This window comes from Leucoraja erinacea, chromosome 8 (assembly GCF_028641065.1).
Source record: "Leucoraja erinacea ecotype New England chromosome 8, Leri_hhj_1, whole genome shotgun sequence".
NCBI lineage: Eukaryota > Metazoa > Chordata > Chondrichthyes > Rajiformes > Rajidae > Leucoraja > Leucoraja erinaceus.
Genome location: NC_073384.1, coordinates 34675781 through 34703294, shown reverse-complemented (window position 1 = coordinate 34703294; position 27514 = coordinate 34675781). Strand labels below are relative to the sequence as shown.

General features: G+C 43.3%; 1 protein-coding gene across 5 annotated transcripts in view; it reads right to left on the bottom strand.

The window, feature by feature from the left end:
• Positions 1–27514, bottom strand: part of prkn (parkin RBR E3 ubiquitin protein ligase) — a 702314-nt gene that overhangs the window by 372130 nt on the left and 302670 nt on the right. For all 5 annotated transcript variants that reach the window (XM_055639426.1, XM_055639424.1, XM_055639422.1 and 2 more), the window contains 2 exons: positions 24971–25054; positions 193–308 (listed from right to left, as the gene is read on the bottom strand). In XM_055639426.1, the coding sequence (XP_055495401.1) occupies positions 193–308; positions 24971–25054 (200 nt within the window). The remainder of the gene's footprint in view (positions 1–192; positions 309–24970; positions 25055–27514) is intronic.

Here is a 27514-nt window from a genome sequence, read left to right as displayed (position 1 = left end):
TTCTTATTGATAGCTATTATTGAATCTGCCGTTAGAATAATTTCTAATAATGACAACTAGATGCAAAACACCTTTGGTTCTTCAACCACTCATTTTTTGTCTCATCACTAATTTTCTTGCCACTGGAAATGGTCTCTCTATTTACCAAAGTCTTTCATCATCAACAAAGCACAAAATAAATACCACACTTACACAGTCGCAGTGCAGGTTATACAGGGGACATTTTGCCTGTTGGGAGTAATTAAGTTCAAAATCACTGATGCGTCGCTCTCGGAGGTTGGATGGTTTCCACATTTGAAATAAAACTCCTGTAAAATATAAATACAATTTATGGACCATGTTACAATGAGTATGTATATTTTTTCCATTGACTTATAGTTTAGTGATTGGAATCCATTAATCATTTCAAAATTCCACCTGTGTATTATCAACTATATTGGTTTGGAAAGAGTATATTGTAATGATTGTCTTAAAAAATGTCAGAATGATGGTGCACGCACTATATGTGATTCCTCAAGCAAGACGTTCAGCATCTGATCTACACAGGTTAGTGCACAAATTAACTTTCATTACAATTCTCCTAAACCTGCTTTCTCTTTAACTTTTTGAATTCCTTGAGACAAGTTAGACCCCTTGCAATTCACATATGGGAAATGTTTGTCTACGGAGGAGGCTATTGCCTTTGCCCTACATTCAGTTCTGGCTCACCGCGACAATAAGAACACTCATGTCAGGGTGTTATTCATTGACCACAGCTCGACAGCATAATGCTGAATAGGCTCATATCTAAAATTCTGGCTTGGGGCCTCCATGTAAATAGGCTTTTGGACCTCTTGACCAAGGTCCAAGGTCACCAGGTGGTACTGCACATCGGCAGCCTCGCCAGCAGCGGGTTTGTTATTTTGACTTTTTTTGTTTTCTTAGTATGTCCAAATGTAAGTTTTAGTGTCTCTTGGTATGTCTTATGTGGGAGGTGGTGGGGGAGAACAGTGTAAACCTACCCTGTTACCAGTTATCTACCAGCCATGGAGCGGATTTTACCATCACGGACCGGGCCGATCCTTTGCTGGGGATTGGCGGAGAAGAGCTCAGACTGCTGGCCTGCGGCTGATAACATCCTGAAGCCGCGGTCTCCGATAAGGAAGTGGACGATTCGGGAACTCCAAGCCGGGGAGTGTGTTCGATCTGTCCCAATGTCGGAGCTTCGATCATCCCGACGAGAGGGCTTGCACATGTTATAGCGGTGACTACGGAGGGACAAGGCCCCCGACTAAGGGTGAACAAAGAAAGAAGACTGACTGAACTTTATTGCCTTCCATCACAGTGACGAATGCTGTGGTGGATGTTTATGTTAAATTCTATTGTGTATTGTGTTCATTTTTATTGTATGGCTGCATGGTAACTCATTTCACTGTACCTTAATTGGCGCATGTGACAAATAAATGTGAACCTTGAACCTTGAACCTGGAACCTCTTTAACTCTTTGAATTCCTCCAGACAAGTTAGACCCCTTGCAATTCGCATATCGGAAAGGTTTGTCTACGGAGGAGGCTATTGCCTTCGCCTTTACCCTACATTCAGCCCTGGCTCACCGCGACAATAACAACACTCATGTCAGGATGCTATTCATTGACTGCAGCTCAACAGCATAATGCTGAATAAGCTCATACCTAAATTGGCTTTTGGACCTCTTGACCAGCAAGACCACTGTCAGTTAGAATTAGAGTCATAGAGTTGTATAGTGTGGAAACAGGACCTCCGACCCAAATTGCCCACACCGGCCAACATGCCCCATCAACACTAGATCCACCTGTCTGCATTTAGCTCACACCCTTCCAGCCCCATGTGTAGGAAAAAACTGCAGATGTGTCTGAAGAAGGGTCTCAAACCGAAGTGTCACCCATTCCTTCTAGCCAGAGATGCTGCCTGTCCCGCTGAGTTACTCCAGCATTTTGCGTTCTTCTAAACATATTCTATCTATGTACCTGTCCCAGATGTTTTTTAAATGTTGTGATAGTACCCGCCTTAAGTACCTCCTCTGGCAGCACATTCCATACACCTACCAGCCTTTGTGTAAAAATGTTGCTCCTCAGGATCTTATTAAACCTTTCACCCCTCACCTCAAACCTATGTCCTCTGGTCCTTGATTCCCCTACTTTACCCAATCTAATCCTCTCATGATCATATACACCTTTATAAGATCACCCCTCAACCTCATGTGCACCAAGGAATAAAGTCCTAGCCTGCTCAACCTCTCCCTATAGCTCAGACCCTCGAATCCTGGGAACACCCTCGTAAATCTTCTATGCACCCTTTCCAGCTTAATAATATATTTCCTATAACAAGGTGATCAAAACCGAACACAATACTCTAATGTGGCCTCATTAATGTCTTGTACAACTGTTACATGACCTCCCAATTTCTGTACTCAATATTCTGTGTGATGGCCAATGTGCCAAAAGCCTTCTTGACCCCCTTATATATCTGAGACACCACTTTCAAGGAACTATGTACCTGCACTCCTAGATTCCTTCTCTACAACACTCCCCAGAGCCCTACCATTCACCATGTAGGTTCTGCCCTGGTTAAACTTTCCCAAAGGCATCTGTATTAAACACCATTAAACATTCCTCAGCCTACCTGCCCAAACGATCAAGATCATGCTGTAATTTTTGCTAACCATGTTTGCTATCCATAATACCACCCACCTTTATGTCATCTGCAAATTTACTAATCATGCCTTGTACGTTCTCATCCAAATCATTGATATAGATGACAAACAGCAATGGGCCAAGCACCAAACCCCGCGTCACAGGGCTCCAGTTTTGAAAAAAAAAACTTCCACCGTCTCCCTCTTTGTCCTTCCACGAAGCCAATTTTCTATCCAGTCGGCTAGCTCTCCGTAGATCCCATGCGATCTAACCTGTCAGATCAGCCTACCATGTCAAATGCCTTGCTGAAATCCATATATACAATATCTACAGCTCTGCCCTCATCCACATATTGGTTACATCTTATAAAACTCATTCAAATTAGTGAGACACGATCTCCCACGTACAAAACCATGCTGACTATCCCTAATAAGTCCTTGTCTATCTAAGTGCATGTATATCTTATCCCCAGAATACTCTCCAGTAACTCTCTGAAGACAAAGGTTAAACTTACTGCTCTATAGTTCCCAGGATTTTCTTGCAGCCCTTCTTCAATAGAACATTTGCCATCCTCCAGTACTTAAACCGAATTTAATAATCTCTATAATACCAAAACTCTTTGTCTTGTTTGTGGCTATGTGTGTGTGTCAATCTGGTTAATTTTCCTATTTTCCTATTTTCTTCCAAACGCTAGGCCACAGCCTTCCCATTTTCACACATTCTACTCACATTTTTCTTGTTGAGGCGATAAACATCTTCCCGTTGCATTCCCATTTCCGAACATTTTAATCCTTTAAAGATTTTTTAAAAGCCAGAAACCTTTTTTCCCATTTCGGGAAAAAACCCCAGAGTGACGTCACAATGGACTCGCCAGGCAGGATGGGCCACTCTGGGAGGGGGGGGGGGGGGCACTCCAGCGCACCCGAGTGACGCACAATGCACTCACAACGCAGGACGGGACATTCCGAGAGGGAGAGGCACTCCAGCGAACTCACGTGGCGGCCACTGTTGGCGCCCGACGCCTGACGGGGAGGGTGGTGCTGGAGCTGGAGCCCGGGGCTTTGGACGGGGCCGTGACTGGGGCCAAAAAAGAAGCCGCCGCTGGAACCAAGGACGAGCCTGGGTCCGGGGTCAGGGACGAGCCCGCTGGAGCCCAGGCGGTGGCTGAGCTGATGACTGGAGTCTACATCCAGGGCTGGGCTGAGTACGAGAACCAGGCCGAGTTCCAGGCCCTGGTGCTGCTCTATGACCTGGGTAGGTCCTGGGGCAGGGAATGGGAGTGAGGGGAAGAGGATGAGGAAAATGAGGAGGAGGGAGATAGGGTGGGTAGTGGGGTGGTAGAGGGAGATGGGGGCTGGAGGAGGGAGATGCCTCCCCCCTATCTTCCTTCACTCCGACCCTCTCTACCCCCCCCCCCTCTCTCTACCTCCTCCCTATCTACCCTCACTCCCACCCTCTCTACCCTCTATAACTCCCACCCTCTCTACCCCCCTCCCTCTCTACCTTCCCTCCCCTCTCTACCCCCTCCATATCTACCTTCACTCCCACCCCCTCTTTATCCCCTCCCTCTATAACTCCCTCCCTCTACCCACCCCTCTCTCTACCCTCCCTCCCCCCCCACTCCACCCCCTCCAACCTCGCTCTTTACTGCCCTCCCCTCCCCCTCTCTCTACCCCCCCCCCTCCTCCATCTCTACCCCCCTCCCTCTGTACCCCCACCCCCCCTCCCCCTCCTCTCTACCCCCCTCTCTCTACCCCCCTCCCTCCTCTCTACCTCCCCTCCCTCTCTACCCCCCTACCTCTCTAGGGACTTAAGAGGGAGCGTGAAAAGGAGGAGGGAGTGTTGGGGGATGAGGAGACATGAGCCGCACCTAGGCAGTTGGGGGCTATGCGTGAGTGGTGCATTATTGCGTTGGGGGAACGGCTTGCATTGTGGGAATGGGTGAGTGGTGGAATCTAGCGTTGGGGAGCATACCCCAACCAGTCTGCACTTTGTTTTGTGACTCATAAATCTTAGCCAGGGCACCTGCAATTTCTTCTCTAGCTTCCCTATGTCTTTGGATATAACATGATCAGGCCTGGGAGATTTGTCCACCTTCATACGCGTTAGGACCTTCAGCACCTCCTCGACTGTAATACTGACTGCTCTCAAGATACTTCCATTGAATGCTCCTAGTTCCCCAATCCTCACTTGTTTCTCCACAGTAAAACAAAGAGAAATACTAATTGAGGACCTTTCCCCTCTCCTGTGGCTCCATACAGAATGACTACTTTGATTACAAAGAAATCCTATTCTCCCTCAGGTTATCCTATACCCTTAATGTACATAAAATTAGTCATAACATTTCCTCCACCCTGACCCTCCGCACTCATTCAAAGTTCAATATAAAGTTTTAGAGTCATACAGCATGGAAACAGACCCTTCAGTGCAACTTGCCTATGCCAACCAAGATGCCCCATCCACACTAGTACCACTTACCCATGTACTTGTCCAACTGTTTTTTAAATGTTGTTATAGTTCCTGTCTCAACTACCTCTTTGAGCAGCTCATTTCATGTAGCCATAATCCTCTGTCTGAAAAAGTAGCCACTCAGGTTCCTATTAAATCTTTCCCCCCTGATCTTAAACATACAACTTCCGTACATTGAGTGAATGCACAGTCTTTTACCCATTGTAGGGAAATCTATTCCCCTCGTGATCTTATACACCTCAATAATATCGCCCCTCGCCTTAAACGTATGTTTCCTGGTTCTTGATTTCTCTACATTGGGTAAAAGACTGTGCATAAAGTCCTAGCCTGCCCAACCCTCCTTATAGTTTAGCCCCTCAAGTGCTGGCAACAACCTTGTAAAATGTATCTGCAATCATTCCAGCTGAACACCATCCTTCCAACAGCAGGGTGAGCATAATCGAACACAACTAAAAAAAACACTTTCTTCTTGGCATTAACGGGTCTCTCTATCCAAATTAAAATGTATTGTATCATGTGAACGGCACAGACAGGACATACAACATGCTATCGGCAATCCAAAGTTTACTTGCATCTTAACATCACAATGATTCCTTTGATTGTCAACAGCGTACAATCCAATCGGGCAGAAAGTGGAACTCATCAGTATGAGCCTTCTGTTGGGGAATTGAAGTGACTGCTGTTATAACCAGTTAGATCAGCTGGGGGATAGGGTTGTGGTTTGAAATCAATCAATCAAGTGTTACTTTTTGTTCCTGTTGGTTTTCTCTAACACCTAGTTACGTTCTAGGGTGAATTAATACTTTTTGTGAACTTCTGTAATGGCTTCGTTTATTTAATATCTGCTGAGCAGAAGCATACAGATAGAGAGATAGGATGCTAAAAAATGTTTTTAAAAATTAGCTTTAAACGTCTTGTTCTTCTCAAAGGAAATCACAGTATAGGGCATATTCAGTCATTGACATAAGTTGACATTACTGGACATTTGATGTGTTTTCTAGACACAGGATGTTGATGCTTGAATCGTGAGCAAATCATAAAGTGCTGGAGGAAATCAGATAGTCAGTCACCATCAGTGGAGAGAATGGACAGACGATATTTCATGTCAGAAGCTTTCTTCAGGTTCCAGATAATGTTTTGGATCGTGACCCTTTATCAGTGAAGAGTCCCGGCCCGAAACATTGTCTGAACATTCCCTCCACAGATGCTATCGGACCCACTGAGATCCTCCAACCTTTTGTTTTGCTTGTGTATCTTATATTCTCATTTCATTCAAGACATTTTAAAGATCTGCAGTAGTCTATATTTTTGAGCATTAAAAAACTTCTCTTTAAAGTAATTATGATACTCAATTTTCCAAATTTTCAAGTATTTTTGTATGTATAGAGTTGCCTGAATATGAACACTCAAAGTAAGGACTGGTTGATAATTTTAAGTTAACAAAATGCACTGAGATTCCCAAATACAGGAATTTACAATATTTATTCCACATGTGTGAATGAGAATTTGACTGGATGGTACATTAATTCTGCCACCAATTACTACATTAATGCGAACATTTTTCCCACTATGAAGTAATCCATGGAGGAGAAAGTTAACATAGAAATTGCTTTATCACATTTTCATGATATTAAAATAGCATTGTGGGTCACCCAAATGTTGATTATAAAGCTCCATAAAGATCATGATCATTGCGTCAGTTTCAGCACTGCGTAGATAGACATAAAATGCTGGAGTAACTCAGTGGGTCAGGCAGCATAGCTGGAGAAAAGGAATAAGTGACATTTTGGGTTGAAACCCTTCTTCAGACTGAGAGGCAGGGTAGAGGGCAACTAGAGGTATAAAATGGTTCAGAACAAATCAGAGCCGGTACTGATGACCAAGTAAAGGTGGAGCCCACAATGGTCCCTATATCCCTTCGTTATCACCTAACTTCCAAACTAATGATGGCAACAGGTTTAATTATTCGTTGAGATTCTAGATAAAAGCACATGTTGTTGTACTTCTGAAGCTCGGCAAAGTTCTCCTGGACCCAAAGAGCAAATGACTAATTTCCTGGCTTTACTCCTTCACCAATTTTATAAGCTCAGTTTCTTGGTGAATCTTACATGATACATTACAGATGACTAAGACTTTAGACATATAACAAGTCAACAGGCCCTTCAGCCCATAAAATCCATGCCTACCAGCACTATCACTACACACTTGGGCCAATTTAGAATTACTAAAGCCAATTAACATACAAACATGTGCATCATTGGAGTGTGGGAAGAAACAAAGCAGCTGGAGTAATTACATGTTGCATGTACAAACTCTGTACAGACAGCATGCCTTAGTCAGGATCAAACCCAGGTGTCCGGCACTGTAAATCAGCAGCTCTACCGCTGTGTCACTTTGCTGCCGCTTAATTTCAGAAAAATCTAATCACTGGTATCACTTTTACCATCTCTTCAGTTGCAGATGACACTGTCAATCATCAGTTATTGCTTTGGCAGATCCAATGACTTGTCAGGAGACTATCAGCGGGTCCATTTGGTCTAAACACCATTGCTTTTGTGCAAAATGGCATTTACCGCAAAGCAACCCAGCACCCAGAAGTTTAATAGCACCCTGTTCTTTAACATCTACTTGAATCAGTAGTCACTACATCTGAATTACTTGAATCAGTAGTCACTACATCTGAATACTTGAAACTTTATCTATGCCGGCGACAAGAGGCAACATTTCCCTACCAGATGACCGGCCTTCAACCGGAAATATTAACTCTGTTTCGCTTTCCACAGATGCTGTCTGACCTGATAAGTGTTTCCAGCAAATTCATCTTTTAGTTCAGATTTCCAGCATCTGCAGCTCTTTGATTTCTATTTACCTGTCCCAGATCTGTTCAGATTGTTAAACACTCTGCTGGGTCCAGAAACGTGGCACTATGTTCTGACTGCTTAAACACCTCCCTCTAACCCCGACTTCTTAGTAATGCTTAGTAGTGGGGGACAGATTCTGGTCAGGACACGATGCATAATGGAAGGATATTTTTAAAAGATCACCCTGCCATCGTAATAATAGTTTCCCGTCAGGGAACTCACCTAAAAATAAAACATGATTTTAACGTAACATGTCTTAATATATTTGTCATAATAAATAATAGAAACTTTCTTATTGAAAACAGGATAATAAAGGAATGCCCAAGAATAAGGGCTTAATATGAGCCTTCTCGCTGAGTACAGACGGTAACTGCATTTAATACTGGAGGAAATGGACTGGGATGGCAGTTAAATCTAACTATCTAGGCAAATTCTCCCCAGAGCATAACCAAAATGATTTTTTGATTGACCCTCTAAATAAAAGTTCAGAAACCTCAATGGTTACTTAAATGAATTCAAAATATTGCCTTCATAACCTTTGTACCATCATCTAACCTCTCATCCGTCAGAATATTCCAGTGGGCTTTGGATGTAAACGGATTGAGTAAACATACCATCAGTTCTAGGATCATTTCATTTACTGTAAATGGGTCTTGAAAACCCTAGACACTAAAGTTTACTCAGGCATGAGTGTCCTTGTTTATTCTAATTACAGCGTATGTATCCACTAAATAGTAATTAGATTACGTCACTGGAAAGTGCACAGGAATAAAGATTCACAATGGCAGTATTTGCTTAATCACCTTGCAAGATTATCAAGATTCTAAACTGTACGTTAGTCTATATGTACTAAGGCTAACCCAAGTGCAAGACATTTATTCTTTCAACTATTTAACATGGGGATTAGCCTATTTAAATTAACCAAATTAACACGGAATGCTGAGAACAAACGTTTCCACTGTGAACCTGGGCAGATTAAAAACAAACTCAGCCAGTTCACTCGAAGAAATGATTCGACCCTACTGCCTTTCCAAGTGTAGAAACGAGGAACTACCGGTGCTGGTTTACACAAAATTATGCAGTGGTGGAGTAACTTAGCGGGTCAGGTAGCATAAAGAAGGGAACATCACTTAGTCATGTGCTCCAGAGATGCTGCCCCACTCACTGAGTTAATTCAGCACTTTGTGCCCTTCCACAGTGATTGTCGAAACATATAGAATAGCAGGAGAGTGGCCGCAGGGCAGCTGCCAAGGACTGAGCCCACATTACTGTCAAGTTGTGGACGGTGCAACAATCAAAGTCTCAATCTGCTGTAAACTACAAAGTACCTCCAGAGCAGCTCAGGCAGTGGTTTACAATGTTAATTCTGCATATTCCTCGAAAAATTAACATTTTCATCTTGTACATGCACTGCAGAGTAATGCCACATCTCTTATCCAGTCATCCTATTGACTGGAATCACAGCTGAGAATAAGCACATCAGTGAACTGTTGCTGGAATTAATGAGTCATGATAGATCAAACTTCCCCAACCTTTCTCAGTCAAACCTAAATCCAAGGGATATAATTTCTACAATGTGGTCTTCACATCGCTGGGGGGAGAGACACATCCGAATTGCTAACAATTCCTTTATTTAACACTGCATCTTCATGATTTTGGAAACACACAACATTGAAGAAAAGTTACAGAATAAATTGTACTACAACTGGTCCAGCAAAGCTTTTCCATCCAATTGAAGGAATGTCACCTTAGAACATAGAACAGTACAGCACAGAACAGACCCTATGTCACACAATGTCCTTGCCGAACATGATGCCAAGTTGAACTAATCTCTTCTGCCTGCACATGATCCACATCATTCCATTCCCTGCAAATCCATGTGCCTATTGCAGTATAGCTGCTGCCTACAGCACCAGAGACCCGGGTTCGATCCTGACTATGGGTGCTGTCTGTTTGAAGCTTGGATCTTCACCCGGGGCTTGCGTGGGTTTTCTCCAGGTGCTCCAGTTTCCTCCCAAACTCCAAAGATGTACAGGTTTGTAGGCTAATTGGCATAGTAAAATTGTAAATTGTCCCCGGTGTGTGTAAGACAGTGCTAGTGCACGTGGATCGCTGGTTGGCATGGACTCAGTGGGCCGAAAGGCCTGTTTCTGCGTTCCATCTCTAAACTAAACTATCCAAAAGGCTCTGAAATACCAAAATCATATCTGCCTCCACTACCACCCCTGGCAGCAGGTTCCAGGCACCCACCACACTCAGTGTAAACAACTTTTTCTATTACCTGTACATTTTCTTTAAACTTGTTCCCTTAAAGCTATAGTCCTTGACATTTCCACTCAAGGATAAAAGGTTCTGTCTGTCTATCCTACTAGGCCTCTCATAAGAAGACCCAAAGTGCTGAAGTAACTCAGTGGGCCAGGCAGTATCTCTGGAGAACATGGATGGGTGACGTTTCAGGAGTGGACCTTCATCAGGCTCATGTCTCACATATAATTGTATATATTTCTAGCAGGCCTTTGTCACCAGACTGCATTCCTATCACAGGGGTGGGCTTTGAGGAACAGCCACTGCTGCAATAAAGGGATAGTTCACTGCCACAACTCAAGAACTTTGTTGGTCGGCATTGTGTTTTAATTCAAGATCTAATACCCTCTATCTCGAATATACATACTATATAACCATATAACAATTACAGCACGGAAACAGGACATCTCGGCCCTTCTAGTCCGTGCCGGACACTTATTCTCCCCTAGTCCCATCTACCTGCACTCAGACCATAACCCTCCATTCCTAACCCGTCCATATACCTATCCAATTTATTTTTAAATGATAAAATCGAACCTGCCTCTACCACTTCCACTGGAAGCTCATTCCACACATACTGGTATAAAATAAAGTAACATTGGAAAACATATTGCCCTAAATGTTTATTTTTTAACTTCATGACCACAATGGACTCAGTTGCTTCCTTTGGCTGAGAAGATTTTTCCGCTTCTTTCTGTACTTCTATTACGTTACGTTGCTAGAACGTCTCGTGATTACATTTTATTTAGAATCTAATTTACCAGATTCAAGTCCAAGCAACTGAATCACATTACTTTTGAATTAAAACTGCGCTTAGTATTTAAGCCCAGCTACTTCAGTTTCCAGGAAAGGGCATTCATCTGCAGACAAATGACAACAAACTGCACAAATGATTGAGGAAAGCTTTGTTACTTGGTGCCTGGATGTTTAAACCGATGAAAACAAATCAAGCCGACTCCGTTATCTTTTTTATCCCACTTTCAACCAGCTCAAGGCATTTTTGTGATTGGAATGATGAATTTGCCATCCTCTCGCTTCCATGTTGCATTTTGAGAGCTCATCAGTCCATGTTGACAGTACACCATGTTCCAAAAAGTTAAGGAGCTAATCTGATGCTCCATTTAAGGTGAAGGAGATAAATATTTTACAACAGCAAGAGCAGAATCCTCACTCCTATGTCAAAATAAAATGAATGAAACAAAACAGTTTATGGAGTTTCCTCTGGAATGGGCCAATCAAAATTCAATTTCAAATAATTTTCGCAGATCTAAGGATGAATCAGAATAATTTGTATTATAAACAGCAAATGCTGGAAACATTCAGCAGATCTGGCAGCATCTGGGGAATAACATCAAAGTCAATGCAACATGGCAAGAGATAGTGTGACCATAACATGATAAAATTCTTCATTAAGAGGCAGAGGGAAGTAGCAGAATAGGAAACAAGGCTTTACCATGTGAACAAAGAAAGTTCGTCAAGTCAAGTTTTATTCGTCACTTGCACATAAAGTGCAAGTGAAATGAATTTTCCAGCAGCGGTACAATAAAAAAAGAACACACAATACACAATTAAAAATTACACAAACATCCACCACAGCACAGCCACAAAAATTGGCCAGTCCTCCTTCATTTTCCCCCATGGTCGGGACCTCAACCCTCCACAGTCCAGATGTTCAGCAAGGTAAGTCCAGATAAGTCCTGAATCGGTGTCTCCGCACCAGAGACGCGGCTCCAAGTTGGTGTCGGCCACAGGCCGGCGATCGAAGATTTAAAGTCCCCGCCGCGCCGCAGCCAGAAGCACCGCAGACCGCAGGGCCGGCGGTCGGAGCTCCTCTCCAGGGATCTCCAGCGAGGGACCCTGCTCAGGATGGTAAGTCCACGCCGCGTCCGCAGTATAAGCGGACCGGCGGCCGGAGCTCTTCTCCCCCCCGGGTCCCCAATGAGGGATCCCAGGCCCAGGACGCTGCGGGTCAGCGAACGGATCGCTGTCCTCCTGCGACCCCCGGAGAGGACTCACCCGCTCCTCAACGAAAGAGTCCTTGCTGCGCCCGCTGCTGAAGCTGAATCCCCACGCGCGTCTCCGGGAAAGGCCGCACCGATCGTTGCTGTTAGACCACGGGGGAGGCGACATTGAAAAAGTTGCCTCTCCATGGAGGAGGCAACCAAAGCGGTTTCCCCCTTACCCCCCCCACACCACTACTAAATGAGTTGATGATCAAAAGACAATGGATAATGTTCAAATAATGTATATGTGAATTAAAACAATTATTCAGTCCTGTCTGACACAAAAATAAGTCAATTAGAGAGGAACTAGCCATGGCTTATGAAGGAAGTTAACAGCAGTACTAGATCCAAAGAGAAGCCATTGAGTCCCACAGCACAGAAACAGGCACTTTGGCCCAATTTGTAAATGCACATCTAAGCTTGTCCAATTTTTCTAAACCTTTCGTATCCGTGCACTAGTCCAAATTTCTTTTAAATGTTGTTATTGTACCTGCCTCAAGTACTTCCTCTGACAGTTCGTTCCATATACCCACCACCCCCGTGTGAAAAAGTTGCCCCTCATTAAATATTTCCCCTCTCAACTTAAACCTACATTCTATGGTTTCTTATTCCGCTATCCTGGAAAAAAAAATTGTGCTTTGGTTTTCCGCTGATGATTTTATACATCTCTGTAAAATCACCCCTTAGCTTCCTGGAGATGTAAAAAATTGTCAGAAAAAGCAGTAAGACTAAGGATTGGTAGTAGTTTAAAAGTTATGAATGGACAAAAAGATTAAAGGGAGGGGGGGTGTAAATGGAGTATGAGAGATCTCGTGGCTATCCCTCGAGGTCGAGGAAGATAGTCCACGTTCTGTTGTTTTTATGGACTCTCAGGTGGCTTTCGAGTCCAATCCTGGCTTTGAAAATTCTTCGGCATTCAGGACAGGTAATTCCAGATGGCAGATCGGGCTTTGGCTGTTACTACCTCTCTTTCCATTTTCTTCTCTTTTCTTCTAATTCTGCGCATCTCTTGGATTCGAAGGCCGCTATTCCTTTTTGGAAGATGGTTCGCCAGAGGCATTGGTTTCCCAATTGTCGATGTCGATTTCACATTTCTTCATGTTGGCTTTTAAGGCATCTTTGAATCTCTTCTTTTGTCCGCCTCTTTTATGTTTGCCTTCTTTAAGCTAGGAGTAGAAGGTTTGCTTTGGCAGACGCTCGTCTTCCATCCGAACAACATGACCGACCCATCTTAGTTGGTTCTTGATGACGAAGGCCTCGATGCTAGATGTTTTTGCTTCATTCAACACGCTGACGTTGGTTCTTCTGTCTTCCCAGCTGATGTTTAAGCTGCTTCGAAGACATCGTTGATGGAACCTTTCAAGAGTTTTCAGATGGCATCGGTATGTTGTCCAGGTTTCTGATGCATACAGAAGAGTTGGAATCACCACTGCCTTGTACATTAACATTTTGGTGTCTGTTCGTATGTCACGATTTTGAAAGACTCTCGTTCGAAGACGTCCAAAAGCTGCTCCAGCACACTTAAGATGATGTTGGACCTCGTCATCAAGGTCGACATTGGAGGAGAGGTGACTTCCAAGGTACGGAAAGTGATCCACATTTTCCAGGGTTGTTTCACCAAGTTGAATTGATGGTTCTTTCCGATTTGTCTCAGTTGGTGACAATTGGTAAATAACCCAAGTCTTCTTGGAGTTGATGGTAAGTTATGCACTGTTGAAGGCAGTCAGAATCTGTTGCAGATGATTTTCTGAGAGAGCTGCAACACAGTTGTCGTCTGTGTATTGGAACTCGATGAGGGAGCTCATAGATGTCTTAGTTTTGGACGAGACGGGCAAGATTGAAAAGTCTGCCATCTGTTCTGTAAATGATTTCGATTCCTGGGGGTAGATTGACCTGGATGATGTGGATGGTTGTCGCAATGAAGATGGTGAACAGTTTTGGGGCAATCACGTATCCCTGTTTCACTCCTGATCAGACTTGAATCGGCTCACAGTTGCTGTTACTGGCCATGACTGTGGCAAGCATGTCATCGTGGAGGAGTCTCAGGATTTGAATGTACTTTTCAGGACATCCATAGGTGGATAGGACGTCCCATAAGAGTTCCCTTGATACCGAGTCGAAGGCCTTAGTGAGGTCGATGAATGCCATGTACAAAGGTTGAAGTTGTTCACGACAATTTTTCTTGTAGTTGACGCATTGTGAAGATCATGTCAGCTGTTCCACGTGATGGTCCAAAACCGGCTTGTGTCTCTTCTCGGAAGGATCTTCTCAGCTAAAGGCTTGAGTCGGCTGTTCATGATGCGGGCGAGGACCGCCAGGGAACATAAAAATTGACTGCGAAAGCTTCCATAAATGAGGGTGGTATGGTGTTGTAACCAGTAGAGTCCCTGCTTCACAGCACTAGCAACTCCTGTTTGATCCTGACCTTCAGGGCTGTTGTGTGCACTTTGCACTTTCTCTGTGTGACCACATGAGTATCTCAAAGATATGCAGGTTAGTTGATTAATTGGTCACTGTAAATCACTTCTAGTGTGTAGGTAGGGGTAGTATCGTGGGAAAGGATTTTCTGGGAATGAACAGGTTACAAGGTTACAAATTAGTGGGAAGGCAAATAGAGATGCAGGGAGTGGAGTGATATGGATCATGTGCAGGCAGATGAGATGAGTTTATTTTGGCATCATTTTTGGCACTGACATTGCGGGCTGAAGAACCTGTTCCTTTGCTGTACTTTTCAGTGTTTAGAATGAAACTTTAAGGTTCAGATCTAGCATGGAAACAGGCCCTTGGTGCCACTAAGTTCATGCGAACCATCGATCATCTGTTCACACTACTTCCATGTTATTTGACTTTCTCATCCACCTATTACACACTAGAGGCAATTTACAGAGGCCAATTAACTACAAACCCGCACATCTTTGGGATATGGGAGGAAATCGGAGCACCCAGAGGAAACCTAAGCAGTCACAGGAAGAACATGCAAACTTCACAGAGACAGCACTCAAGGTCAAGATTGAAACCAGGGCTCTGGCACTGTGAGGCAGCAGCTCTACCAGCTGTGGCACTGTGTCGCTGGTCGAGCAAATGGAACCAGTGAATTTAAACCAAGCACAGGAACCAAAGCTCTGTTGAGTAGTTGGGGAATGTGGGAACCAGGGACATGCGCAGTGAAAGGAGCACAGGAAGTGGAATTCCAATAAGTGGAAGGGATTGCAGGAACCTTATTATCCACTCACCTAATCTATTAATTGTCTCTGCGCAAACCAGATTTTCCTTGCAATTTATCTTTCAATCTACTTTTATGTAGCAGCTGGCTATCTAAAAATATGAAGGCAGCCAGTGTCATTCATCTATATTTTGAACTTGACAGAACATAATTAATTTAGCCTTAACTGAGGGCGCAAATGTAAACACATAAACCAAAGAATTCAATGAAATGCATAGATTCCTTCCAGGTGGAATAATTACAATTATTCCGGGTTTTGAACTTGTAGCTGACTACAATCACCAACTGTGTCAGATTAAAGTGATTCTGCAAATTCTCTATCATCCCTTTGGAATGAAATATATTTTATCTTATGTGGTGTCAGGAATGCCAAAGAGGCATGCACGTCTAAGCCCATCTCTATTTGTTAGATTGCTTTATTTTTCTCTTTCAATGATTTCATTTCAGCAACACTACAAGCCCTGAAGAACATTTTCACCCAATCTATATAAGACGTGCAGGGTTCACAGACTTTATCAGAAAGGTCAAAGATCCCAGACTGGCCACAGCTGTTTTGAAGAACCATCTTGCACCGGTCCTGCTTTAACCATTACAAGTCTTTTGTGTGACACGCTGACATCTCCCCCATGCTTGAGTTTGAACTCAAACTCTGTCATTTCATTTCTGCATGCAAGGTTCCTGTGACTGATCATTTGTTTTGGACTCAGCCGATCATCATCAGCATACAGTCACTTTAAAAAAAGTAAGAATATTGTTACATACAGCTCTAATACTCCTCTATTCTCTTTGCCTGTGTAATACACAGGTACCTTGTGTTAGTTTCTAATGGAGTAACATGCAGGGTGTGTACAGCAATATATGAGAAACACGGGGAATTCTGCTGATAAAGGAGCTTAGACTTCTGCTGTTTAAACTCAGGAGCTATGCAAGCTGAGAGTGCTGCCTTCATGACTCTGAAGGTCATGAATCCTGGAGGATCTGACAGTAGATTGCAATCCATCCAACTGATTACCATAGATGAGGTGCTGCCACAGGTTGCTTTATTGTGCACGAACCTGCTATTCTCTCACGCCGAAAATATTTGCACTTACATTTGCCAGTAACATTTCTGCTACCTATCGGACAGCTAAGCAATATTTTGTGCACCCAGCAAAAGTGTGCAGACTGCAATGACACATTGATTTGTTCTGCAAGGCTTTCTGTTAACTCTGAGTCAGCAGTCTTGTACTCACTCACCACAAAGGGAGCTCTGCTGAGAAGCAGTAGACAGACTAAAAAGCAAAGGCATAGACTAAAGGAATCTGAAAATCATGGCTTTGGCCATGATTGGAAATAGTAAATATGAAATGGATTACTGAATGGCTTAGTAAGGTTTTCATTGGTTACAGTTAATGGATACTGAGATGGTCAATATTGGGGAAAGATTAGATGTTCCAACTGGATGGAGAATTGGCTTCATGGAAAGAAGCAGAGGATGATGGTGGAAGGTTGTTTTTCCAACAGGAGGCTTGTGACCAGTGGTATGCCTCAGGGATCGGGTTTGCTTGTGGTTTATATCAATGATTTGGATGAGAATGTAGAAGGCATGATAAGTAAATTTGCAGAACACATTAAAGCGGGTGCTATTGTAGATAGCAAAGATAAGTATCAAAAATTACAGCAGGATCTTGATCAGTTGGGCAAGTGGACTGAGAAATGGTTAATGGAGTTTAATGCCGATAAGTGGGAGGCATTGTATTTTGGACAGTCAAAGCATGGCAACATCTTCACAGTGAATGGCAGGGCTCAGGGGAATGCTGTGGAGCAGAGGGATCTAGGAGTGCAGGTACATTGTCCCTTGAAAGTGGCATTACATATATCTAGGGTGGTCAAGAAGGCTTTCGCTACATTGGCTGTCATCAGTCAGGGTAGTGAATATAGAAGTTGGGATGTTATGCTACAGTTATACAAGACGTTGGGGAGGCCGCATTTGTTGTATTGTGCTGTTTTGGTCACCCTGCTGTAAGAAAGATGTTGTTAATCTGGAAAGAGTGCAGAGGCATTTTACTAGTATGTTGCCAAGACTTGAAAGCCTGAAATATAGGGAGAGGTTGGGCAGGCTATGACTTTATTCCTTGCAGCATAGAAGGATGAGGGGGTGATCTTATTGAGGTGTATAAGATCATGGTGGGAATAGATAGGGTGAATACACAGTCTTTTATCAAGAGTGGGGGAATCAAGAACCATGAGACATAGGTTTAATGTGAGAGGAAAACGATTTAAGAGGTACTTGAGGGACAGGCTGAGTTACTCCAGGACTTTGTGTCTTCAGGTTTTTCAGTTTTCTGAGATTTCCCTTTTACATTAGTATTGTTACAGCAAGGAGGAGGATGAAACAAGTGCAGGAGATCTCAGTGGATGAACCTGACCAGCCAAACAAGCGAGTGAGTGGATTGGCTGAAGGAAGGCTTTCTCCTAGGTGAGTAAAGTTTGGGAGGTTTAAAAAGAGTGCCAAGAGTCAACCCAGGGTAATTACCTGGAAGATCGCAGAGGAGCGGCAGTAGCCAGACCAGCGAGTGAGTGGATTGGCTGAGACATCCTAATTAGTTGTGTGGATAGTTGACTTGATTAGATAAAATTAAAAGTTCAGGTCTAGGAGAGAAGTCTGGTTGAGGGGAAATGCCTTGGTGAGGTAAAGTGCAAGTCTTTGGCTCAGAGGTTTCGGCAAGGAGGCTGAGGCAAAGAGGCTACACTTGAATCAGTTGTGTGTTTAATTTAAATATTTAAACTTGTGATGGCAGGTATGTTATTGCAGTGCATTTGTAGCAGGATGTGGGAAGTCAGGGGCACTGCTGTTGTCACTGACCACTACACCCGTGTGAACTGTATCCAGATACAGCTCCTCAAGGACTGAATTAGGGAAGTGGAGCAGCAGCTGGATGCTGGATGACGCATTTGGAAGGCAGAGACAGGATCTTTAAAATTCAGCATGTATTTATGAAGGGGAAATTATGCTTGACAAATATTCTGGAATTTTTTTGAGGATGTAACAAGTAGAATTTAGTTAAGACCAAAGTTGGACCCTTGAAGACAGAAAAAGGTGAATTTATTATGGGGAACAAGGAAATGACAGATGAGTTGAACAGGTACTTTGGATCCGTCTTCACTAAGGAGGACACAAACAATCTTCCTGATGTACTAATGGCGTGAGGATCTGGGGTGACGGAGGAACTGAAGGAAATCCACATTAGGCAGGAAATGGTGTTGGGTAGACTGATGAGACTGAAGGCTGATAAATCCCCAGGGCCTGATGGTCTGCATGCCAGGGTACTTAAGGAAGTGGCTCTAGAAATCGTGGACGCATTGGTGTTCATTTTCCAATATTCTTTAGATTCAGGATCAGTTCCTGTGGATTGGAGGGTAGCTAATATTATCCCACTTTTTAAGAAAGGCGGGAGAGCGAAAACAGGGAATTATAGACCAGTTAGCTTGACATCGATGGTGGGGAAGATGCTGGAGTCAATCATAAAAGATGAAATAGCCGCACATTTGGATAGCAGTAACAGGATCGATCCAAGTCAGTATGGATTTACGAAGGGGAAATCATGATTTGACTAATCTTCTGGAAATTTTTGAGGATGTAACTAGGAAAATGGACAGAGAGGAGCCAGTAGATGTAGTATACCTGGACTTTCAGAAAGCATTTGATAAGGTCCCACATAGGAGATTAGTGGGCAAAATTAGGGCACATGGTATTGAGGGTAGAGTGCTGACACGGATAGAAAATTGGTTGGGAGACAAGAAACAAAGAGTAAGGATTAATGGGTCCCTTTCAGAATGGCAGGCAGTGACTAGTAGGGTACCACAATGCTCGGTGCTGGGACCGAAGCTATTTACAATATACATCAATGATTTAGATGAAGGGATTCAAAGTAACATTAGCAAATATGCGGATGACACAAAGCTGGGTGGCAGTGAATGCAGGGTGATTTAGACAGGTTTGGTGAGTGGGCAGATGCATGGCAGATGCAGTTTAATGTGGATAAATGTGAGGTTATCCACTTTGGTAGCAAAAACAGGAAGGCAGATTATTATCTAAATGGTGTCGTTGGAAAAAGGGGAAGTACAACAGGATCTGGGGGTCCTTGTTCATCAGTCAATGAAAGTAAGCATGCAGGTACAGCAGGCAGTGAAAAAAAGCAAATGGCATGTGGGCCTTCATAAGAAGATGAGTTGAGAAAAGGAGCAAAGAGATCCTTCTGCAGTTGTACAGGGCCCTAGTGAGACCACACCTAGAGTATTGTGTGCAGTTTTGGTCCCCTAAATTTAGGAAGGACATTCTTGCTATTGAGGGAGGTTCACAAGGTTAATTCCTGGGATGGCGGGACTGTCATATGCTGAGAGAATGGAGCGGCTGGGCTTGTATACTCTGGAATTTAGAGGGGATCTTATTGAAACATATAAGATTATTAAGGGTTTGGACACACTAGAGGCAGGAAACATGTTCCCGATGTTGGGGGAGTCCAGAACCAGGGGCCACAGTTTAAGAATAAGGGGTAAGGCATTTAGAACGGAGATGAGGAAACACTTTTTCACACAGAGAATTGTGAGTCTGTGGAATTGTCTGCCTCAGAGGGCGATGGAGGCCGGTTCTCTGGATACTTTCAAGAGAGAGTTTGATAGAGCTCTTAAAGATAGCGGAGTCAGGGGATATAAGGAGAAGGCAGGAATGGGGTACTGATTGTGGATGATCAGCCATGATCACATTGAATGGTGGTGCTGGCTCAAAGGGCCGAATGGCCTACTTTTGCACCTATTGTCTATTGTCTATAATGTATAAGGGAGAGCCGGTGGGTGTGGTGTATCTGGACTTTCAAAAAGCCTTTGACAACGTCCCACACAAGAGATTAGTGTGCAAAATTAGAGCACATGGTATTGGGGGTAGGGTATTGACATGGATAGAAAACTGGTTGGCAGACAGGAAACAAAGAGTAGGAATTAACGGGTCCTTTTCAGAATGGCAGGCAGTGACTAGTGGTGTGCCGCAAGGCTCGGTGCTGGGTCCCCAGTTATTTACAATATACAGAACCATTTAGACAAAGGAATTAAATGTAACATCTCTAAGTTTGCGGATGACACAAAGCTGGGTGGCAGTGTAAGCTGGGAGGAGGATGCTATAAGGCTGCAGGGTGACTTGGATTAGTTGGGTGAGTGTGCAGAAGCAGTATAATGTGGATGAATGTGAGGTTATCCCCTTTGGTGGCAAGATCAAGAAGGCAGATTATTATCTGAATGGTGTCATATGAGGAAAAGGGGAGGTGCCTAGGTGCCCTTGTACGACGGTCACTGAAAGTAGGCATGCAGGTACAGCAGGCAGTGAAGAAAGCAAATGGCATGTTGGCCTTCATAGCGAGAGGATTGAGTAAAGGAGCAAGGAGGTCCTACTCCAGTTGTCCAGGGCCCTGGTGGGACCGCACCTGCAGTATTGTGTGTAGTTTTGGTCTCCTAGTTTGAGGAAGGACATTCTTGTTATTAAGGGAGTGCAGCGTAGGTTCACCAGGTAAATTCCCGGGATGGCGGGACTGACATATGATGAAAGAATGGATCAACTGGGCTTATATTCACTGAAATTTAGGACAAGAGGGGATCTTATAGAAACATATAAAACATTTCAAGGATTGGACAGGGTAGATGCAGGAAAAATGTTCCCGATGTTGCAAGAGTCCAGAACCAGGGATCACAGTTTAAGAATAAGGGGTAGGCTATTTACGACTTAGGTGAGGAAAAACTTTTTCACCCAGAGAGTTGTGAATCTGTGGAATTCTCTGCCACAGAAGGCAGTGGAGGCCAATTCACTGGATGTATTCAAGATAGAGAAATATTTACTGTAGATCTTGGGGCTAACGGAATCAAGGGATATGGGGAGAAAGCAGGAATGGGGTACTGATTCTGGATGATCAGCCATATGAATGGCGGTGCTGGCTCGAAGTGCCGAATGGCCTACTCCTGCACCTATTTTCTATGTTTTTATAGTAAATCGCAAGGATGTTGTCATCTGTGCAACATGACACGGATGGTTATATAGGTATGTTCAATATTGTTGCTTTGTTCATTGCAATGCATACACGCATTGCATATTATAAACACTGACATTTTATAACATGTTGATGCACTGGAGAAGGGGAGAGAGAAGGGGAGAGAGAGAAGGGGAGAGAGAGAGAGAAGGGGAGAGAGGGAAGAGAGAAGGGGAGAGAGAAGGGGGGGAGAAGGAGAAGGAGTGGAGACAGTTTTAAGAAGTTTAATAAATTTAGCGAACATTTTACCTACCGGTGGGTCTTCTAGGTCGTGAAACTCCAATGAGCCAATCAAAATGGCTGGTCAGCGAAGGAGATGCCCTTCGACTGCCTGTAAGTAAATAGCGACCCCACTCCACTGGCTTCGACCAAACGGCAACCTATTTTTAGTCGAGGCCGGTTTTGATAATGTTGAAAATCGAAGCAACCTAGATGAAGCCTCGACCACGCGGAAACCACTTTCGACCATTAGAGAGAGTGACCAAAACCTCCAGCAACCTCATGGAAACCTTGAGTCACGGGCAAGGTCACCAGAGGTTTCCGTTCAGGTTTCCTGTGGATCAGGGGCTTTATTTCAGAGGCAATGGAAAGGGAAAACCTAGGTATAGTGTGTACATTATACAAAAAAACAAAGGAACAGGGCAAATTTGTGAAACACATATTCTAGACATATGCAAAAATATAACACCACTGTGGCTGGTCCTGCAGCAAAAGTCCATTTAAATAAAATAAAACCCATATTAGCATCAAGGCTGTTCTGCAAAGGCAGTTTTGTGCCCTTCGCACATACAAATTGACCATATCCCAGCAAGCCATGAAATCAATAGGATTTAATAAATTTTAAATGGAATGAAAGGATTGCAGAGAGCATTGTTCTTACAGACACAAACACAATGGACTTTGCATTAACCCAAAGAACTAGTTAGACTAATCAGATCACATGTGCTCATTTAAATCCGACTCCTTCTCCAAATCCCTGTGGTCTGATTGTCCACAAGACTGATAAATCTACACGACAAGCAACAACCATGGTTTCTCTGAGCCTTAATTCATCCCCAATAGCGTTCAGAAATTGTTATGCTCAAATTGATGCTGGAGTGAAACCCATACATCAGCCTTTCGAAATACTGATGAATCTAGAACTTGCCAAAACATGCTTGCCTGATGACAGTAAAAATCATCAGTCAGGGAGATATCCGCCTGAGATGACAATGGGCTAATTCACCGACTCTGAGTGAGACAGAACCGTTTTGCAAACTTACAGCAAACAGAAGAGATTGAGATACACATGACTTTAGACTTTACTCTGACTTTAGAGACACAGTGTGGAAAGAGGCCCTTCGGCCCATTCCTTCTCTCCAGAGATGCTGTCTGTCCCGCTGAGTTACTCCAGCATTTTGTGTCTACCTTCGATTTAAACCTGCATCTGCAGTTCTTTCCTACAAATATCAGGTTGAAGATTTCCTATCCACAGTTAAGGACAGAGGAATACATCTTATGGGCACTTGAATGGAAAGTCTTGACATTAGAGCAGATACAATGGAGATAAAGAAACCGAGAGATTAGAATGTATTCCTCACAGAGAGCAAGACAGTCTTTCCACCCCTTTCAATTGGATTCCACCAGCAGACAACTCCTCTCCACATTCAAAATTTCAGAGTCCCTTCACTTTGCAAATCTCTGTCCCCTCTTCCATTTCAACTGACCATTCTCTATAAGGGCATTTTCCCATGGAACTGCAAGAAATGCCCTTTTATCTCTTCACTTCCCACCATCCAGATATTAAAAAGGTTGTTTCAAGTGAGTGGGAAATTTGTTTACCCTTTTCCAATTTTGTAGATTGGATTAGATATTCACCATGTGGTCTTCTCCATAATTTAGAAACCAAATGCAGATTGGACGACCACCTCTGAGCAACTCAATCACGTGGGGTGCATGGTGAATTTCGTTGCCTAACCCTTTTATACTCTGTCCCATTCCCACTCTGACTGTCTTGTTTCAGTCTTCTACATTGTTTCAATTATGTCCAATGTGAACATCCCTGCACCTTCCATCTGGATGTGCTGCAGCCTTCTGAAAATAACATTAAATTTAGCAATTTCAGGTGGACAGGATTTTTGATTCCATAAATCTTTCCACAATCTTTCATTTAAAATTTAGCTCTTTTTTTCTCCTTTGTCGCTAACTGTATTTAAAATATTTGTATGCTGGGCATCTTGGGTCTGCTTCAGTCACGCATATTTCCTATCCTACCCTTCCCAGCCCTACCACTTAAAATACACTTCAAATTCACATTTTTCCTGAGCTGAAATATTGACTTTCTAACCCCATAGAAGTTGCCAGACTTGCTGAATGCTCTTGGAATTTTCCGATCTTACAGAACTGGGCACCTGAGGTGATAAAAGTTAAAGAGAATAGTTTGTCAAAGGGAATTTAAAGGGAGCATTTGTACAATATTTGTAAGTAGTATAAACTCTTCCGAGGATATTCAGTTGTAATGCTTTGTGAGCCTTGACTAGTTTTCAATCCAGGGGCTTCATATTGAATTTAAGTATTTCAGCATCAGAAGAGAAGCGAGGTTCCCAATCTACAACATAAACAAGTGATTTTTTACATTTAGATTGGGTTTTTCATGACTTCTGGAGAAGTGCGGTGAAGAGTCTACAAACAGCAATACTATTGTGGCCAGGTAGCCTTGTTTGTTGACACAGGTATTGGGTTATAGAAACTAATCAACATCGATAAGTTGTTTCAGGCACAAATATTAGTCTTTTACGTCCACTTAGAATACACAATGTACATCCACTTAGAGTATACATTAACCAGTGCATTTACTGGAGTGTGAATCTAAAAAAGTAAAAGTTATTCTCGAGTCACTACTGACCGCAATAATGGCAGTGCAGATAATCCTGCTGCTTATTAATTAAAGTAAAATGATTATATTCAACATTTAAAAACACAAAATGCTGGAGGAACTCATTGGGTCTGGTGGCATCTGTGGAGGGAAAGGACAAACAACGTTTCAGCTCGGGTCCCTTTTGCAGACTGACAGATTACATTTGAGGTAGGACCCTTCTTCATACTCAGTTTGAGGAATGGTCTGACGAAGGGTCCTGATTTTAAATGTCATCTGCCAGTCTGAAGAAAGGACCCGAGAGGAAACATTATCTGTCCATTCCCTCCACAGATGCTGCCTGACCAATTAGTTCTTCCAGCACTTGGTGTTGTGCTCAAGATACCTTGTGATGTGTCATATAGTATCACCCCTTGTGTGAAATATCCGTTTTACTACATTGTGATTTTTTTGACATAGAAATAAGCCTCATCGTCATGAAATTATAGCAGGTAATCATTATATAGGACATGAACTAATTATTATTGCTATAAGCCTGAATGATGGACTTACAGCAACATTTCCATCGCAATCTTTGGCTTGACATACACCAGTCATCCTATTTTTTTCCAGAACATCTTCCCAACATGTTGGGTCCTACAGAGAGGAGAAAAGAAAAAACAATCTTGTTAATATTAGACACAAGGAACTTCAGATGTTAGTTTACAAAAATTGACACAAAGTGTTGGTGTAACTTGGCAGGTCTGGCAGCATCTCTGAAGAACATGGATAGGTGATGGTTTGGGTCAGGACCCTTCTTCAAACTTGTCCACATTATGTTGAACCTTTATGAAACATTGTTAAGGCATCATTTGCAGCACTGCACCTAATTTATTTTCACATCACTGCAGCAAGGAGGTGAAAATCCGAGAGAATCCGCAGAAAGTGTTCACCAGTCTGGTTCCAGGAATGAGGGACTTCAGCTGTAAGATTAGATTAGAGGAACAAGGTGTTCACTCTACAGAAAAAAGCCTGAGAACAGGTTTAACAGAGCTGTACAAGATCATAACATCTTCAGATAGTCACATTTGTATATAGCTCTCTAAATCGTTCCTATCCAAATATCTGTACAAATGTCTTTTGAAAGTCATAATTGTATCTATGTCTGTAGCTGCCTCTGGCAGCTAGCATTGATATCGGACCACTCTCCAAATGTAAACCTTGCCCTTGAGATCGCTCTTTATTCTCTCCCTTATCACTTTACGCTCATGTCTTCTAGTTTTAAAATCCCCTCCTCTGGAAAAAAAAAAGGATAGTGAGCATTTATTTTTATCCATGCCCCTCATGATTTCGTATTTTTCAATGTTCTCCCCTCAACTTACTACGCTCTAAAGAGAAAAGTCCCAACCTATCCAGCCTCAACATAACTCACGCTGCAAGTCAATTTGAGCAGGAGCTGTTTCAGGCCGAGATATTTATCATTGTCCGGGGGGGCTGCGAGGAAGTCCGATACTTCTTCCACCGCATCCTGGTCGAGGGCTCCCACCAGGTAATAGAAGCGGGTGGCATCGACCGTGATGCCCCGCAGGTTGAACTGGGCCTCCGCCTGCTGCAACCAGATGAGCGGCCGTGTGGTCCAGAAGCTGGGCAGTTTCACGGAGACCGCGTCCAGAGACAGGGTCGGGCTGGCGTGTGAGGAGGTAGGGCTTTGTTCGGTCTCCATCATGATGCCAATGGAGCGTCGGGGGTCACCAATGTAGTGCGTGGGTCTCAAAATGAGGCAAGTAGTCCGCAGTTTGAGAAGCACTTTACTTTATTTCCTCCCGGTTCAGGGGAAGACGAAACCAGGGAAAGATGGCACCCAAACCCTGCCTTTTATACCCTCCGGCTAAGGACCGCCTCCGGACTGCACCACTCCTGTGCCGAGGGGTTCGGCAGTATAATGGGACGACCCTTAGGAGCCGCCACAGTGAGCATTTATTTTTATCCATGCCCCTCATGATTTCGTATTTTTCAATGTTCTCCCCTCAACTTACTACGCTCTAAAGAGAAAAGTCCCAACCTATCCAGCCTCAACATAACTCACGCTGCAAGTCCTGGATCTTTCTCTTTATTCCAGATTGCTCTCCAATCACCAGGACATGTTCTTAGCTATAGCATGAGTAGGCAATAAGCGATTGGGACTCACAGGGTAAGTTCCTCCCTTCTTGACATATTACTGCTCAAAGCTCAAACTCCAATTCATCAACTATGCAGTGAAGTAAGTTTAGATGCTTTTTGCTGTTGTGCTTGCTGTGGATCACAGTCAATTTCACTCTCTCCATATACTGCCTGGCAATTGCATCATAATATTGTACATTTTTCAGGCAATTACTGTCATTTTTAATGATAATTTGGACTAATTAACAAAGTGTCACCTTTTGTCCAGGATTGTAACTTAAAGTGAACCCCTTCACTTCCACTGTTGATTAATTCAGCACTTCAGCACCTTTTCCCCCTAAGCACCTTATTTTCCCCTCCCCCACCTCCACCTCCCCTCCACCTCCCACCTCCACCTCCCACCTCCCACCCTCCACCTCACCTAATTCACATCCCTGAACTCAATTGTAAATGGCACTAGTTTTATTGTCCACTGTCAGCTGATAATAATTACTGGATAACCAGGTCTATCTGACTAACGAATTTACTAAGAACCTGTCACTGGCAGGCAGCTTGGTCACCATATACCTGAAACGTTACCCATTCCTTTCCTCCAGAGATGCTGCCTGTCCCGCTGAGTTACTCCAACATTTTGTGTCTGCCTACGAAATTATAAAATTATGTCAACGCTATTGAAGCTTCCAAATGCAAAAAAAACCGAAACATTAAAATCAGTTTATTCCTCACAATTGCTGTTCTTTACCAAATTCTGACGTGTTCTCTTTGGAAAATGCACAGGTGTAAAGCATATATATTGCCACTTCACAGGGTACAGTTCAGTTAAATCACAAGTCGCATATGATGCATCAGTTTGATGACGTTGACTTAGGAGAAACGTTGGCGAGGATGTTCAATTAGCTTTAAGCAAGGGGGGAGAGGCAAAGTTTGATGGAGATGTGTCAGGCAAGTTTTTTTTCA